A 16,582-nucleotide genomic window follows, 5' to 3' on the forward strand; every position below is an offset into this window, starting at 1 on the left:
CAAAAAACACAATTCAAAAAAGTTGCAGTTTCGAAAAAATGCAGCTGGCAAGGACGTTCTCCACAGTTCCTCTGTAGAAGATGGTGAGGATGGGTGGTGGGAGGCTGGCTCTCTTCAGCTTCCGCAGGAAGTGAAGACGACGTTTGCATCTTCTTCACAGTGGAGTTGGTGCTGATGGATCTGGTGAGGTCGTCAGAAATGTGCACACCAAGAAATTTGGTGCTCCTGACTCTCTCTGTTTCTCTGATTAGCAGGGGAAGTTCATCAGTTGGACTCCGGAAATCCACAGCGATCTCTTTTGTCTTGTCCACATTGAGAGACAGATTGTTGCTGTAGCACCAGCTCACCAGTTGTTCCACCTCCTCTCTGTGTGGTGTTTCGTTATCGTTGCTGATGAGGCCTAGAATCCAGTTGCAGAGTGGTGTGTTGAGACCCAGTAGAGAGAGTTTACTCTATAGTTGCTGTAGTATGATTGTATTGAATGCTGAGCTAAAGTCAATGAACATCATTCTGACACATGAGTCTTTTGTGTCCAGATGTGATAAGACGGAGTGCAGTGTATAGGAGATAGCATCATCTGTTCAGCGGTTGGGGCAATATGCAAATTGTAGAGGGTCTAGTGAAGGGGGCAAAGTGGAGTGGATGTGTTTTTTTGACCAGGCGTTCAAAGCACTTCATTGTGATGGGAGTCAGTGCCACAGGGCGATAATTATGGCATTATTTCCCTGTCAAATGTCGAGAGCGCATTATTGTAGCGCGAAAGTACATTAATATAATGCGTGAGCGCGAATCTCTCTGCTCGCGCGCGTAATATGATGTGCGGAGCGCGAATCTCTCTGCTCGCGTGCGGGAACTGGGCGCGCGCTCTCAGATACACGTTGCTCTTGTAAGAATTTTCTCTGGGCTCGCTCAGAGAGTATACCTGCAATCGCGAATCTCTCCTCTTCGCTTAAAGTAAGCGTGTATGTGCTTAGACTGTGTCCCCGTGCATTCGCGCATGGCCAAGTACTCTTTTCTTCGATTTCTTTCTCTTTGCTCTTGGCATAAACGCTGTCAAAACGGCAACAACCAATCAGAAATAGGCTTCAACGGCTGACCAATGAAAACACGACATCGTACATAGAATCTTATTGGTTGATATTATGTACACTGCTATTATGATAATAGCTGTGAATTCCCGTGGTAGATAGAACGGCTGGCATTTCACCACCAAAAACTCTATCTGTGGCGAGCGGTGGGTAGCAATTGCTGAGGTATTAACACACTAGTCATTGTTTATATAAACCGCCACCTCAGCCCTTACCAGAGGTCTCAGTGATCCTGTCCGCACAGAACGATGTTCTTTTGTCCAATAGGCTATGTAGTAATTCTCTTATTGAATCTGGTATTCCTACATTGTTCTTTGAGCCCAGAGCCATAAGGGTTCCACGGTTGTAACAGTGAGAGACACTAACTGAGCTGAAGCCTCGATTACAGTTACTATGACAAACATTTACATAGAAAGTAGCACTGTTAGCTGGAGCCGTAGAAGCCGCTGCATCTATGCCTGCCACCATCTTGGTGTTTGATGGTGTGGATGGTGTTCTTGGAGTCAAAGGCAGCATTCTTCCTCCTCCAAACACAGTGAGTTGAGTTGATGCCAAAGAGCTCGATTTTGGTCTCATCTGACCACATCTCTTTCACCCAGATCTCCTCTGAATTATTCAGATGTTCATTGGAAAACTTCAGACAGGCCTGTACATATGCTTTCTTGAGAAGGGGGACTTGCGGGCACTGCAGGATTTCATTCCTTCATGGAGAAGTGTGTTATCAGTTGTTTTCTTGGTGACTATGGTCCCAGCTGCCTTGAGATCATTGACAAGATCCTCCCGTGTAGTTCTGGGCTGATTCCTCACCGTTCTCATGATCTTTGAAACTCCAAGAAGTGAGATCTTGCATGGAGCCCCAGACAGAGGGAGATTGACAGTTATTTTGTGTTTCTTCCATTTGCGAATAATTGCACCAACTGTTGTCAACTTCTCACCAAGCTGCTTAGCGATGGTCTTGTAGCTCATTTCAGCCTTGTGGAGGTCTACAATCTTATCCCTGACATCCTTGGACAGCTCTTTGGTCTTGGCCATGGTGGAGAGTTTGGAATCTGATTAATTGATTGATTGATTGACAGGTGGACAGGACAGGACCTGTGGACAGGTGTCTTTTATACAGGTAAAAAGATGAGATTAGGATTTTAAGAGATTGCTCCTAATCTCAGCTCATTACCTGTATAAAAGACACCTGAGAGACAGAAATCTTGCTGATTGATAGGGGATCATATACTTATTTCACTGATTAAAATGCAAAATATTTTTTCTGGATTTTGTTGTTCTTCTGTCTCTCACTGTTAAAATAAACCTACCATTAAAATTATAGACTGATAATTTCCTTGTCATTGGGCAAATGTACAAAATCAGCAGGGGATCAAATATTTTTTTCCCTCACTGTACCTCTTACTAACCTCAAACTTTTGAACTAGTGTCTGTTCCTCTGAACCTCATCACTTAGCATATCCTTCTCTGTTTTTCAGGAGCAGCCAAACCAGGCGAACTTCTCCAACATCTGCACAGGGCTGGAGATTCTCAGCTTCCTTCTTTCAGTGCTGCAGCCTCCAGCCATCCTCTCGCACTTCAAGCCTCTGCAGCGTGGCATTGCAGCTTGCATGACCTGTGGAAACACCAAAGTGTTGAGGGCAGTCCACTCCCTCCTATCCAGACTCACGAGCACCTTTCCCACAGAACCTAGTGAGTAGATCAAGCTGTGATTGATATCATCTTCACCTAGAGACCCCATTTGGGCGAAGCTACGGATATGTACGGTGAACAATAATTGCATCATTTGATTTTCTCTAGTGCAAGATGCAGTCTAAAGGCCAGTATTATGGTCAGCAGCTGTTAACAAACACATCAATTCTTTGAATCTCCACAGAGGTTGTGAAATAATAACTTTAGACGCTCTAGTGATTGTCGACAACAGTGTATGTTAAAGCCCAATTTCTGTAATCAGTAACCTCTTTATAAAATTGTCCAGGTTGTGCTAGTTTTTCAATTAAACTGTGATGTTTATTTACGTTAAAACACTTTTTTCTAATATTTTGTTTTTTTCTTTAGGCACATCCTCAGTGGCTTCCAAGTATGAGGAGCTGGAGTGTTTGTACGCTGCCGTAGGGAAGGTCATTTATGAAGGCCTCACAAACTACGAGAAAGCCAGCAGCGCTAACCCAACTCAATTGTTCGGTGAGAAAATGTAATAGATCTACTACATGACCAATGGGAGTCATGCAATCTTCCCCAACACAAAATAGATGATATGGTTTTCAAAAAGGTTTTTTTTTTTTTTAGTTATATACTTACAAAATGTAATTCATATATTTATATAGTTACCACTCTTATGCAGCAAGCATGCATTAAATTTCACAAGATTACTGTTTTTAATGTATTTTTGATCAAATAAATGCAGTCTTGGTGTGGATCCATTTTAGATAAGATATATTTTTTTTTATAATGAACCACTTAGTTGTTTCACAATTTAGAGTTCATCTTTAATTATATTTCATAATTGAAAACAAAAGAGATTAAACTCTATTGGATAACATTCTAAAGTTACCAGTGTTTCATTTCAGCCCAAAATGGCACCATTGGTCAATAAATGCCTCCTGATTCCGCTCTGGCAGTGCTCTAGAGTTACATTTACCACTGATGTGCTGTATGTGTCTCCATCGAGGGTGACTTTTTACATTTATCTTTCCTCCCCAGAGCTGTGATCTAAGAAATGCATTACTCATGCTATTTTTTTGTCTCCATCCTTACCCGGTAACTCGGTTAGATTTCTCCAGAAACGTCCTTGTAATACAACAACAGGGACAAAGGAGCTGCACCCAAAGTCATTAGCAGGCACATGTCGCTTGCTGTCCCTGACAGTGTCATGAGGGCAGCGGGGCGTCATGTTACCAGCTTCTCTCTCCTCTTTGCTTCCAGGAACGCTGATGATCCTAAAGTCGGCCTGCAGCAACAACTCCAGCTACATCGACCGTCTCATTTCCGTCTTTATGCGCTCCCTGCAGAAGATGGTGAGAGAGCACCTGAGCCCACAACCCAACCCCGGAGCTGCTGAAACCAGCACAGGTGACCATTCTTTAGACTGTTTTTCCACCAAAGATACATTAAAAATGTATTTTAATTTAAATAGTTGGAATAGTTCATTATTATTATTATTAGGGGCGAAGCACCGGTTAGTCTTTTTTTTTTTTTTTTTCGCTCTTTTGTCTAAGGCAGCCCATAGAACTGCTTGCAGTAAGGTTATGAAATTTGGCACACAGATAAAGGATAGTCTGAACAGTAATACATAACAAATTTGGATTTTCTACATGTATGGTTTGATTGTATCCTCTGACATAATTTTCTGTCATGAAAATTTTGCCTTTTTGAATTTTCTGTAAAAATGTACTTTTTACATCTTCAGACCATGGCAACAAAAATTTAGGGAATTCAAGTTGATTAATTAAACTGTTCTCAAATAATGTGCAAAAAATTTGACAATCACACTAAAATGAATGTGAGGCTATATCTCTACAATGCTGTAACAGCGCATTGAGAACATAGTATGTTTTGCGGCAACCATGAACTGAGGCTACCTTCAGAATTTTGGCACAGTACCACCTAGTGGTCAGGAGATATAACACTTTTTTTTTTTGCTTATAAATTCTGAAACGTTTGGCCGTAATCAGCCAAACATCCTGGCCCATCATTTTTATTTTATTTTACCTACTTTGTAAACCCCTCCTAGACTGATTTTCACCTAACTTAACTCCTCTTCTTCAGACCATGCCAGTAAAATCTTATGGACTTCTTGTCAATAGACAAAACCATTTTCATTTTCCACATCAGCGAATTTTATGGCATGAAGCCAGACTGCATCTGAGGCTGTATCTCTGCAAAGCTTTGATGCATTGATTCCAAACTTTGTCTGTGGCGTTGTCACCCAATACTGACCACACCAGATTTGTGGTGAGACCAAATTTGGTTTCAGTGCCATCAACTATTGATCAAAAGTAATAAGCAAATATCACATTACAAGTGATAGTATTCATGGGTTTTCAACCATTTTCCTTAAAATTTTCTCAAAATATCTTCACTCATTTTTGTAGTTAGTCTAATGGTCCTCTTCCTCTTGGCCCAGAACTGACAGATTGTCTTAAAGGCTGTTGACAGTATGATGGAAAAATATACGCTCTTACTGGGACAGCTTTAATGCTGTTGTCTGCAGTCATCTGGAGGAGTTTAAAAAGTGGGCAGAAAGACAAAAAGACACGTTGTCAACTTGGAGCAGAGTGTGAGAGAGAACCATTCGACTCCAGCATGTGCTGTCCATATTTGACCACTGGGTGCTGCAGGAGGGCCAATCAAATGTTCGGAGACCGGCCCACAAATCCATCCATACTGAGAAACATCTTCTGTGATTGAAGTCAAACAGTTCCCACTGTGTCCATCGGAATATAAAATCCAGACAATCCCATCTGCTCAGTGCCTTCTAGATGCTATTATGGTTTTTAAATGGTACATGGAGATGGGACTGAACAGACACGCACACACATTTGCACAGTTTCGGCCCTGCCTGTCCTGTGCTGTCTGAAGGCCTCACGCTGCAATGTCACCCTGACAGCGTCGCCCAAGACCCCCTCACAGCGTGAGTCAGTGGCGAACTGGAAATCAGCCTCTAACATATTCTCCCCCAAGGGTTTGACTCATCAGAACAATCACATTTTACCTTGAGCAAATCAAGCAGAAAATACATTCAGAGGCCAGACTAAACTCATAACCCGTCTCCTTTCTGCTACAGCTCTCCATGCTAAAACTCAATCACGTTTCCCCCGTTTTCAGCAGGTAGAATTTCGTATTTTATGGTTCATATCCTCAGGTGTCTTTTACAATTTGTGATGTATGTTCGATGGTAGCCTTTGAGATTTATGTAACATTTTGCTGTGTGTGTGTGAGCCTGTGTAGGTTTTCCTCTTTGGTAAGTTTGGAAAATCATAGAAGGCCTGTGAACCTCAACGAAATGGAAATAGTATTGCTGTCATGTAATCGTGTTCTTCTATGTTTGACTGTAGTGACGAGCGAGTTGGTCATGCTTAGTTTGGATCTTGTAAAGGAGAGGCTGTCAGTCATGAACATGGAAATGAGGAAGAACTTCATCCAAGTCATCCTAACCTCCCTCATCGAAAAATCTCCTGACCCTAAGATTCTTCGAGCTGTGGTGAAGATTGTGGAGGAATGGGTCAAGAACTCTGGCAACACCATGGCTACCAACCAGGTAAAATCTCACCGCCTGCTGCCTCACAATAAAAATTCTTTTAACACCTGGTGACATTTTAGGAATTTTCTTTGGTCTTAACATACTTAAGTGTTCCAAAAAGTAAGCAAAGATGACATTTACATGTCAATGATTCATGGGTGATTAGAAAACAATAAATTGTAATAAAAACAAACTAACTCCAATGCAAGTTCAGTTTAATGTTGTACATCTTTATTTTTAGTGTTTTTTTTTCTTTTTAGAATTTTAATTAAGATTATTAAGATAACAAAATTTAAATAACTAAGAGTTGTTGGGCTACCCCAGAATTTTGCTTCTCCTCCTTCTTGTGCCTGACCCTCTGGTTGAATACTCTGAATACAGCAGTGTTAAACATTTGAGCTCAAAGCCTATCCTGCTGTAAATGAGGCATTGTGTATTCAGTGCGCCGTGGCCCGGACAGCTGAACCCAGGTGTCTGTTCTTTTAGCCCAAGGCGAGAGTGCAGACAGGGAGAAAAAGGAGCCGAGCAAAGGTGCTGCACAGCTCTCCTGATAGATGAAAGATAAATGGACTGTATCAATCCGTTACCCCCTTCTCCTCCTCAGCTCTCCTTCTTTTCTACCGTCTTAGGCTCTCTTTGTCTCCGTTTCTCTTTCCTAGGTGCCTAATCCAAGAGAGAAGTCCATTCTGCTGGTGAAAATGATGACCTACATTGAGAAGCGCTTTCCTGATGACCTTGAATTGAATGCCCAGTTCCTGGACCTCGTTAATTACGTCTACAGGTAATTACACCGATTAATCACAGGGTCCGCTGGCCTTCCATCTATTGCCATTAGCAACAAGACTGTGGCTGGTGGGTGGTAGGCCCCATTTTGATTGCTGAAGTTGGGGCTGGTGGTGTTTGGCAGCTGAGGGGCAGGAGGCATTAGGGGTTACCGTCACCCTGGGCAAGAGAGAATTTCTCCAGCGTCAGGAGCAATTCATCCTGGTGAGAGCCCATAGGCTCTAGTTGTATCTACGCTGGAATACATGCAGTCCTTAATAGCTGTTGTTAGCTAAAGACCCACCATGTTGTTTATTGTCACGCTGCATTTCATGCTGTATCAGAAGGTAAACACAAGAACAGTCTCGCAGCGTTTGTCTTAAGCACTTTGGTACTTGTTTTTTTTCAGAGATGAGAACCTCTCAGGAAGTGACATCACATCCAAGCTAGAGCCAGCATTCTTGTCAGGGCTACGCTGCACCCAGCCGCTGATCAGAGCAAAATTTTTCGAGGTGTTTGATGCATCAATGAAGCGACGAGTCTATGAGAGGCTTCTGTATATTTGCTGCTCGCAGAACTGGGAGGCCATGGGCAGCCACTTCTGGATCAAACAATGCATTGAGGTACAGACATATTTTATTGAAAAACACATGAAAGATGAACGTGAATTCAGTAAAGTCATAGTTAGAGATGCACCAATAGAGGCATTTTTCAAGTAAAGCAATGTATGTTAATATCAAAAAAGTAAATAAATAAGAAAATATAATATTAAATAAAATAAATAAAACCGAAAATGTTGATTGATTTAAGTAAGCAAATGAGTGTATTATATTTAAATTGTAATGTAATGGAATTTAAAGCAATGGTTTCATTTATAATTTCTATGATATAACATTGCATATCACACCGCAGGATATGTCTACAGATTTTAATTAAAAAAATAAATGCCGATGTATTGTACATCTTCAATCATGTTGTAAGCTCTGTGCAGAGTGGATAATATTTCATAATTATGCACATGCTTAAATTACATAGAAGCTAATTGCACCTTGCATAGCAGTTGCATGCATACTGTATAATTTTAACGTCACAGTTTTCCTCTTGATGATTTTATCAAAATTTCAGCTGGATTTTAGCGAATTATTCTTTTGTTGTTAATACATTCACCATGATGTAACAGCTCTGGTATTTGGCTGCTCCCGCTCAAGTCAGGTCACAATCCATCCATCTCGGCCACAATCAATGCTACTCTGGCTCTTGAATTATTAACGCTGTCCTACACATTGCGCGGCTGTGTGCGCGAATCAGTTTGCCGTGATAGACTAGAAGAATATTCATTGTTGGAGCTCTGCAGCCAGTGTCAAGCATTTAGATATATATTTGCAAGTGGTTAAAAATGGCAGCTGTTAAACAATGCTGGCTCATGCAGGTGTCATTTATGTGTGAATGTTAGCTACTTTCTTCCAAATGTTGTGATCTTCACCGAAGGAGCAGCTGCTTGCTTGCGTGTTTTAGGAATCGTGGCAGTTCAGAGTTTGATTCTGTCGTCTCTGCTTCACAGCTGCTGCTGGCAGTCTGTGAGAGGAACACCACCATTGGCACCAGCTGCCAGGGCTCCATGCTCCCCTCCATCACCAACGTCATCAACCTGGCTGACAGCCATGACCGTGCTGCCTTCGCCATGGCAACGCATATCAAACAGGAACCCCGTGAGAGAGAAAACAGCGAGACCAAGGAGGAGGTCAGCTGTGCCATTCAGTGTATACAAACATCTGTACAAAAAGCTTGTTTGTGCCTTTATTGCCTAATTTAGCTGACTCTAGTATCACATTCTGATATATAGAGAAAGTTCTGTTATCACAAAAATTGTAAAAAAAAAAAAAAAACTGGTGCTGAAAATGTAAAAGTAAAATAGTAACATGAAAATTAAATATATACTATATATTAAATACATACTCTAATAATCATCTGAAATGCCAAATACATAAAAATGGATATTAATATCAACTTATGTTTCTAAAAATACTAGTTTATAACCATGTCAACATGTCATTGTCTTACTTGAAATGTATTATTAAAAACACTGAATTTCTATTTAAACTGTACTTCCTTAAATTCATATTTCCTGTATCCTGTATCTGCCCTCGATTCAAATTCTAGAATTAAAATGTGTTTTCGAATGTGTTTATAGGGGCCTGTTGTAAGTGTAGCAAGTTAATTTTTTTTCCCATATTTTGTGTTTTTGTGACCTTTTTCATCTGTAGGATGTGGAAATAGACATTGAACTGGCACCTGGAGACCAGACCAGCCTCCCTAAGACCAAGGAGCAGGCAGAGCGAGACGCAGGCAACCAGCTGCACATGCTCACCAACCGCCATGACAAGTTCCTGGACTCCCTGAGAGAGGTTAAGGTGAGCCATCACCTCAACATATGCCGCCCTCACGAGTGCAACCTCAGGCATTAGAAAAAAAAAAGGAAAAAAAGACACAAGTTACATAAAGGACATATGTAGGAATGAGTCACATGCAGAAGTCATACAGGCTTTTGAACTGTGTAGTTTAATATGCGCTTTTGGTTGTGGCTTCTTTCATCTCTAACCTGCTCTTCCTCATTTGGCTGCTCTCTCATAAGCGTCTCTGTTAAAGAGAGTTTGATCAGGGCAACATGGGATTCTGTCTCCGAGCACTTTGAGGTCACAGCGTCATTGATTTCTATTTAATCCTAGACACGGTGCTGCTTTATATGCACCTCTCAAGCTGGCTTTAGATAAATGATGAAGTGAGGAGTTCAAAGCCCTGACCTGGCTGCATTGCCCACCGGAGCTGCTGTCAGGAACATTTGAGTTCTGGCTTATGCTAACTTCTCCATTCCTCTTGTGGTCAGAAGTCCAAACCTTTACGTGCAGTTATGCCCTAAGAATTATTCAGTGTCAAGAGGTGATGACCAGTCATGCATATAAACGTACAGTGATCCTTTATGAAAAGGAATAGACACTTTTGTCCTTGAACGTCTAGTGTCGTGAGTGAAGATTAAATCTTTTTTTTGCTGCAAACATGACATGATACGTTTAGGAAGCAAGTATAAAGAATAGAGTGTGTTAAGCGTGTTTTATAGATAAACCAAAACCATAATATTTTGTTACTTGAAAGAAATGTTCAATTGTATAGATTATACTGTATATACAAAACATAATTTATTTTATATCTCATTTTCATATAGGTTAGCTTTATGTCCTAAAATAACAAACTAAAACAAAGTGTATATATACATAGTTAAGAATAAAAACTTATAGACGTTCATTAACAAATGTTTCCTGGTAGACTTTGGAACTGAGACAAGGCGCACTTCTGTTAATCGCCTGAGCTTGGCACTGTTATCAGCCAATGCGATAATCTCAAGTGGCTAAATGTCTGTTGATTAATGGACGATATATTGCCTATCTTTAAATGAGTCTCTTGTGTGTGTAATCAGACGGGAGCACTGCTGAATGCACTGGTTCAGTTGTGCCACATCTCCACCCCATTGGCTGAGAAGACCTGGGTCCAGCTCTTCCCCCGCCTGTGGAAGATTCTGTCAGACCGCCAGCAGCATGTAAGTACTTCAGTTCTCCAAAGAGCTGAGCTAACCGTTGACCATTTTCCTATAAAAAAATTTCTGTGTAGATGCAGAGTATGACTGCTGCTCATTTTAACTTGACCTTTGTTGTGGTTTAAAGTGTAGACGGCCTGTTTTACTACTAATAATGCATATCACTGCAGAATCAGCATGCAAAATGTGTGTTAATGGTGTCGGAGGTTGTGCCTATCCTCTCATCTTGGAGACCTTTGCATTGGTGGGGGGGTCTGGCGGGCTGTCTTTCTGCCCCTGCCGATGAACTTAAACAGGCAGCATTTGCTAATGAGCAGAAATTAAACCTTTTATGCAAATATCGGAGTTTAATGGACCAGATGTCTTAAGTATTAGAATTCTTATTAAAGGGCTTTAATTTGGAGTGACTGAGATTATTTAAGATTATTACAACACACATTTAAAATAGAAATCACCCTGTTTTATTATTATTATTACAAATTATTTGCAAATTATTTTTACTTTTACAAATTTATGGTATGAATATTCATTTTGAGATTTGGTGAAGATTACATGTAATGGCATTATTGCTTTTTTATGTGATTAGGTGTTGGCAAAGATAAACTAAATCTAAAAATAATGGAAAACTAAATCTAAATATAATTGAATGAATATTATTTTTTAAATATATTATGCATCTCTAATTTTGGTCTTATGTATCCCTTTTTGCAGGCGCTTTCAGGCGAGATGGGTCCTTTCCTGTGTAGCGGTAGTCATCAAGCTCAGAGAGATTGCCAGCCCAGTGCTCTAAACTGCTTTGTGGAGGCCATGTCTCAGTGCGTGCCACCCATACCCATCAGGCCCTGCGTGCTGAAGTATTTAGGAAAGACCCACAATCTATGGTTACGCTCCACCCTGATGCTGGAGCAGCAAGCTTTTGAGAAAGGCCTTAGCTTGCACATCAAACCCAAACAGAGCACAGAGTTCTATGAGCAGGAAAGCATCACTCCTCCACAGCAGGTACAGTGATGCATGAGCCCTTCTTTTGTCTTTGTTGCCATTGATATTCTTGGCAGAGGAAGGTGTGTGTTCTGAAGGTTCCCCGGTGTCACTCAAAATGAGCTTGTGTGCTGAATTTCCAATTGGCTTTGTTTTGACCTGTCAGTGAGTTCAGTTTGAAGTATCCCAGCATTCAAGCTGCTTATGCTAAGCAGTCGTCTCATTGGGACACCTCTGAATATGGATGTGTTTGTCCCCTATATTCTTTGAAGATGTGTTCCTGTATTCCCTCAGGAGATCCTCGACTCACTGGCGGAGCTCTATTCCCTACTGCAGGAAGAGGACATGTGGGCGGGGCTTTGGCAGAAGAGATGCAAGTTCCCCGAGACGAGCACAGCCATTGCATACGAGCAGCATGGCTTCTTTGAACAGGTGAGAGACTGAACAGATTGTATCGTCCATGCATGTATTTGGCAAAATTTGAATGAATAAATCAAAAAGAAGGGCTGCACACTTAATAAAATAATGATATGGACTAGTGTCTGTAAATATTAATCTGCAAAAAGGCTGTTAAAATATTATGTGATTACACTTTATAATTGTCATGTTTTAAATATATTTATATTTTAATTACATTATTAAATTCTTCTTTAGACATTATACATTAGTAAAATGTAATCAAACCATTAGAACAATGTAAAATTAATATAGAAAATGCTGAATTTATTTGGAAAGCACAGAATCTGGGAAGACCTCAAACATTTCTCAGGGCCCTGTGTATAATAATAATGCTGAGTCCATCATCATTAGGCTCAAGAAACCTACGAGAAGGCAATGGAGAAAGCTCGCAAAGAGCACAATGTCTCACCAGCCATCTTTCCAGAGTACCAGCTGTGGGAGGATCACTGGATACGGTACGTTGAATGTCCACAGTTCTGATTCAACACTTGAGACGTACACTGATAAGTGAGTTTGCCAAGCAGTACTTCTAAGAATATATTGCACCAGGGCAACAAAATCACTGCCAATAATACACCATTATTTTTAAGATACAGCTGTGTGGATCAACCAAGACTTTGTGCAAATAGAACCAAATTGACTAATAGAGGCTGACCAAAATTACACTCTCAAAGTTTTGTTTTGCATTGCTTAGGACAAAAACTGTAGTGTAAGTTAATTAATTGTGTCACACATGGAAGAGGTCGGCTGTCCCCACCCCCATCCCACATACATTTAATAAAATGTTACGTTGACTTCCAGTTGTTCTAAAGAGCTGAACCAGTGGGAGCCTCTGACAGAGTATGGGCAATCTAAAGGCCATAATAACCCATACCTGGTGCTGGAGTGTGCCTGGAGGGTGTCCAACTGGGCTGCAATGAAAGAGGCTCTAGTGCAGGTAAACTCAGTACCACACTCCATTCAGCAAAGACAGGGATTTAAAGCTCATGAGTAATTGTACATGTTTTATTTGAGGAACTGTGTACTTGTTCTAAATACTTGTGAAGTTCTCAATCAGTCTATAGATATATGCACTACCATTAAAAAGTTTGGAGGCAGTAAGATAATGTGTTTAAAGTAATCTCCAATGCTCACCAAGGCAATTAATTGATCAGAAATACAGAAAAAGTTAGTTTACATTACAATTTTAAAAAACTGTATTTTGAAATGCAATTTTATTTCTGTGATGCAAAGCTGAATTTTCAGCAGCCATTACTCTTTAGTGTCACATGATCATTCAAAAATTGTTCCAATATGCTGATTTTCTTATTATTATCAAGTTTAAAGAAAATGTGAAATTGTTCAAAAATAGTTTTGTGGAAACTCATATTTTCTTTCTCAGAATTCTTTAAATAGAAAGTTCAAAAGAACAGCATTTATTTAAAACGGATTTTTGTAATGTAATATATTCATACGTATATATTCATAAAAATTAAAAAAAAGGTACCCAAAGTATGTTTTTTGGGAAGATACTGGATTTTATTTGAGTAAAATTTGAACATATACTTCCAGCCCAGTCAGATAACCTAAAACTATAGTTATGACTTCACTGTAGCACATCAAATCATTATTGGAGTTTCACCGTATTGTAGAACATGAAAGCGCACCACTTTTATTATGCATAAAGTCACACTCTAACTGTGCTTGCCAAATTGTTTATGACTGTTCAGAATTGTAGCCTTGTCGTCGCTGGGTAATTTATGGGCTTCACTTCTAAAACAAAGTAGAAAATGTGTGTGATAGGGGCTGGACACATTATAAATACTCTTGGCTCTTGTTCAAGGAGACTTGGAACGAATCCATTCAGGTTTCTGTCCTAAGGTGACACCTAATTAAATTGTCCAGCCCAGCAGCCCTCCCACTCCTCCTCCTCCTCCTCTTCCCCCTCTTCCCTCTCCGTTCGCTATGCATCTAATATTTACGGATACGTGCTTGAATAATTGCTCAAACATCTGCTGGGAAGTGATTTGTTTTCTCCGTTCCAGGGCAGGCTGCTTGGCAGCAGCAGTTGCTCTCAGGAAGTTTAAATGTCCCCTCTTTCAATTAAAGGCGGGTGGATAAGGCCAGCCCTGACGCAGGGTTATTTATCAAATGTCAGTCGTGATAAGCGTGCACTGACCAAAGAGAGTAAATCCCTTCACATCATCATACTGTACAATGCCAGCAACCTGTACCGACTTATTATTCTCCCTACGACCACCTATTTAGCTCGAATTGCAGTGTGCAGCACCCACTATGGAATAAGATGACCAGATGACCATGAGCAAAAAACTGAGGCACATGTGCTGTTCAAATCATAGGGATTTTAGTTTAAAATAATTATTTATAGCAATCAAACTTGAGCTAAGATTAGTGTCCAATACAGTTCAAAAGTTGGGGTCAGTGTGTGTATATACAGTATTTATTTCAAATAAATTCTGTTCTTTTGAACTTCTATTAATCAAAGGATTCTGAAAAATTGTTAAGGTTTCCACTAGGGATGGGTGATATGACCACAATCTTATATCATGATATGCGTCATTTTATTTCATGGTGACGATATCAACATTTTTGATGCCATAGAAATTTCATAAAACTTGTCACCAGTGTCAACATCACAAAAAACTAATACTAGCCTAAAAAATAAAATACTCAAGCTCACTGAAGTCAAGTAAACCATCAGCGATTAAAAAAACTAAATACAAGCGATAGGTAAAAAAAACTACTGTAGAACAAATAAATAAGAAATGCTATATACATTATATAGACAAATCAAATGAATAAAAACAGTCCATATTCTTTACTGAGTAAATTAAATGTATATTTCTGCTTATTAAAGTTACAAAAGTGATTTAGTCAAGAGCAGTGAGATGTTTTCTCACTTGTTGTTTGATTAACATGAATGACAGAAAGCAGGAATTTTAGACTGCTATCACTTTAAGAGCTGCCTAGATCCAATATACTGCTACATGTGTTTTCCTTCTCAGCTGTTTGCTTGCACTTAATACCTAAATTACTGTGTTTATGAGGATACTTTTTGACAAATACAAGTGTGTGTGTGTTTAACTCTTCAAGGCCTATATAGTGGCAATAATAACTCAGATCAGTAGTCCCACGCTCTGAGCACCGCCATCAAGTTTACGTGCCTCTCTGACAGCGCTTAGAAACAGTAACCACAATAGAGACAATAGTCCAAAATCTCTACTGGTTGACAAATTTCTATCGGTATATTGCGCACCCCTAGTTTCCACAAAAATATTAAGCAGTCCAACTATTGTCAGCATTAATAATAATAAGAAATGTTTCTTGAGTGCTATATCAGCTTATTAGAATGAATTTCGTAATGATCATGTGATGCTGAAGACTAAAGTAATGGTTGTTGAAAGTTCTGCTTTGCCATCACGAAAAATAAATTAGATTTTTATAATATAGTAAAATAGCAAACAGTTGTTTTAAATTATACAATTATTTTCAGTATTTCTGTTTTTGATCAAATAAATGCAACCTTAGTGAGCATAAAATACTTATTTTTACAAACATGAAAGTAATCAAGTGAGTGTAGTGTATGCTGATACAGCTGCGTTTCTGTGTGCATCAGGTGGAGCTGAGCTGTCCAAAGGAGATGGCCTGGAAGGTGAATATGCATCGCGGTTACCTGGCCATCTGTCACCCCGAGGAGCAGCAGCTCAACTTCATTGAGCGGCTAGTGGAGATGGCCAGCAGTCTGGCCATCAGAGAATGGAGGAGACTGCCACACATTGTCTCTCACGTGCACACACCTCTGCTGCAGGTGAGGACTGTCAGCGTGTGAGCTGACAAACACCCTTTAACTGGACGTTCTCCAGCTGTAATTTTATATTCTTGATGGTGTTTTTCACTTTTTCAAGCAGGGCAACTCAATCAGAGCACCACTAGCGATCTAATCTAAATTGATTGTCAATTTTAAGTAATGATATCTCAAAAGCAGAACATCTGTTTAGATACCTAGGCTTACGAGCATGAGACTCGGGCAATCTCATTTCATTTGCGAGTATGTGACTTCATACAAACCCTTCTTGCAGAGAGAGTGGTTAAAGCTGACACTTTGCTTATAATTGCTTTTTTCGCTCTGCATTTTTGCACAATATCTCTTCTTTCTTTATCAGACCTGGTCCTTTCTTCCCCCCTCCCTCTTTTTGGCCCTTTAGCCCTTTCTAAAATGGCTGAGATAGTGTTGACTGCACCATTGTGGTGCTCAATAGGCAGCTTGTATTAATATTCAGCGGAAAGAACAGCCTTCTGACTGCCACACGCATAATCAGGCAGAGCACACAATGGGACGGAGCGGAGGTGATGTGTGCCTGTAGATTAGGGTAATGTGTGAGAGCTGTCCACACACCACATCCTCTGGGGACTGTTAGAGACTCTCTTGAGCTCGGCTGTGGTGTGATGGCAAATATGACAGCCAAA

At 40.1% G+C, this 16,582-nt stretch overlaps 1 protein-coding gene across 1 annotated transcript in view; it reads left to right on the top strand.

Moving 5' to 3' along the window:
• LOC109061734 (transformation/transcription domain-associated protein) overlaps positions 1-16,582 on the top strand; it is an 81,273-nt gene that overhangs the window by 38,762 nt on the left and 25,929 nt on the right. Inside the window, exons 45-58 of the mRNA XM_042735307.1 lie at positions 2,564-2,777; positions 3,144-3,269; positions 4,011-4,157; positions 6,143-6,345; positions 6,987-7,108; positions 7,499-7,712; positions 8,651-8,830; positions 9,354-9,500; positions 10,562-10,681; positions 11,390-11,677; positions 11,951-12,088; positions 12,467-12,570; positions 12,917-13,052; positions 15,732-15,923. Coding sequence (XP_042591241.1) covers positions 2,564-2,777; positions 3,144-3,269; positions 4,011-4,157; positions 6,143-6,345; positions 6,987-7,108; positions 7,499-7,712; positions 8,651-8,830; positions 9,354-9,500; positions 10,562-10,681; positions 11,390-11,677; positions 11,951-12,088; positions 12,467-12,570; positions 12,917-13,052; positions 15,732-15,923 — 2,331 coding nt within the window. The remainder of the gene's footprint in view (positions 1-2,563; positions 2,778-3,143; positions 3,270-4,010; positions 4,158-6,142; positions 6,346-6,986; positions 7,109-7,498; positions 7,713-8,650; positions 8,831-9,353; positions 9,501-10,561; positions 10,682-11,389; positions 11,678-11,950; positions 12,089-12,466; positions 12,571-12,916; positions 13,053-15,731; positions 15,924-16,582) is intronic.

The sequence above is a fragment of the Cyprinus carpio genome, chromosome B12 (assembly GCF_018340385.1).
Source record: "Cyprinus carpio isolate SPL01 chromosome B12, ASM1834038v1, whole genome shotgun sequence".
In the NCBI taxonomy this organism is placed as follows: Eukaryota; Metazoa; Chordata; class Actinopteri; order Cypriniformes; family Cyprinidae; genus Cyprinus; species Cyprinus carpio.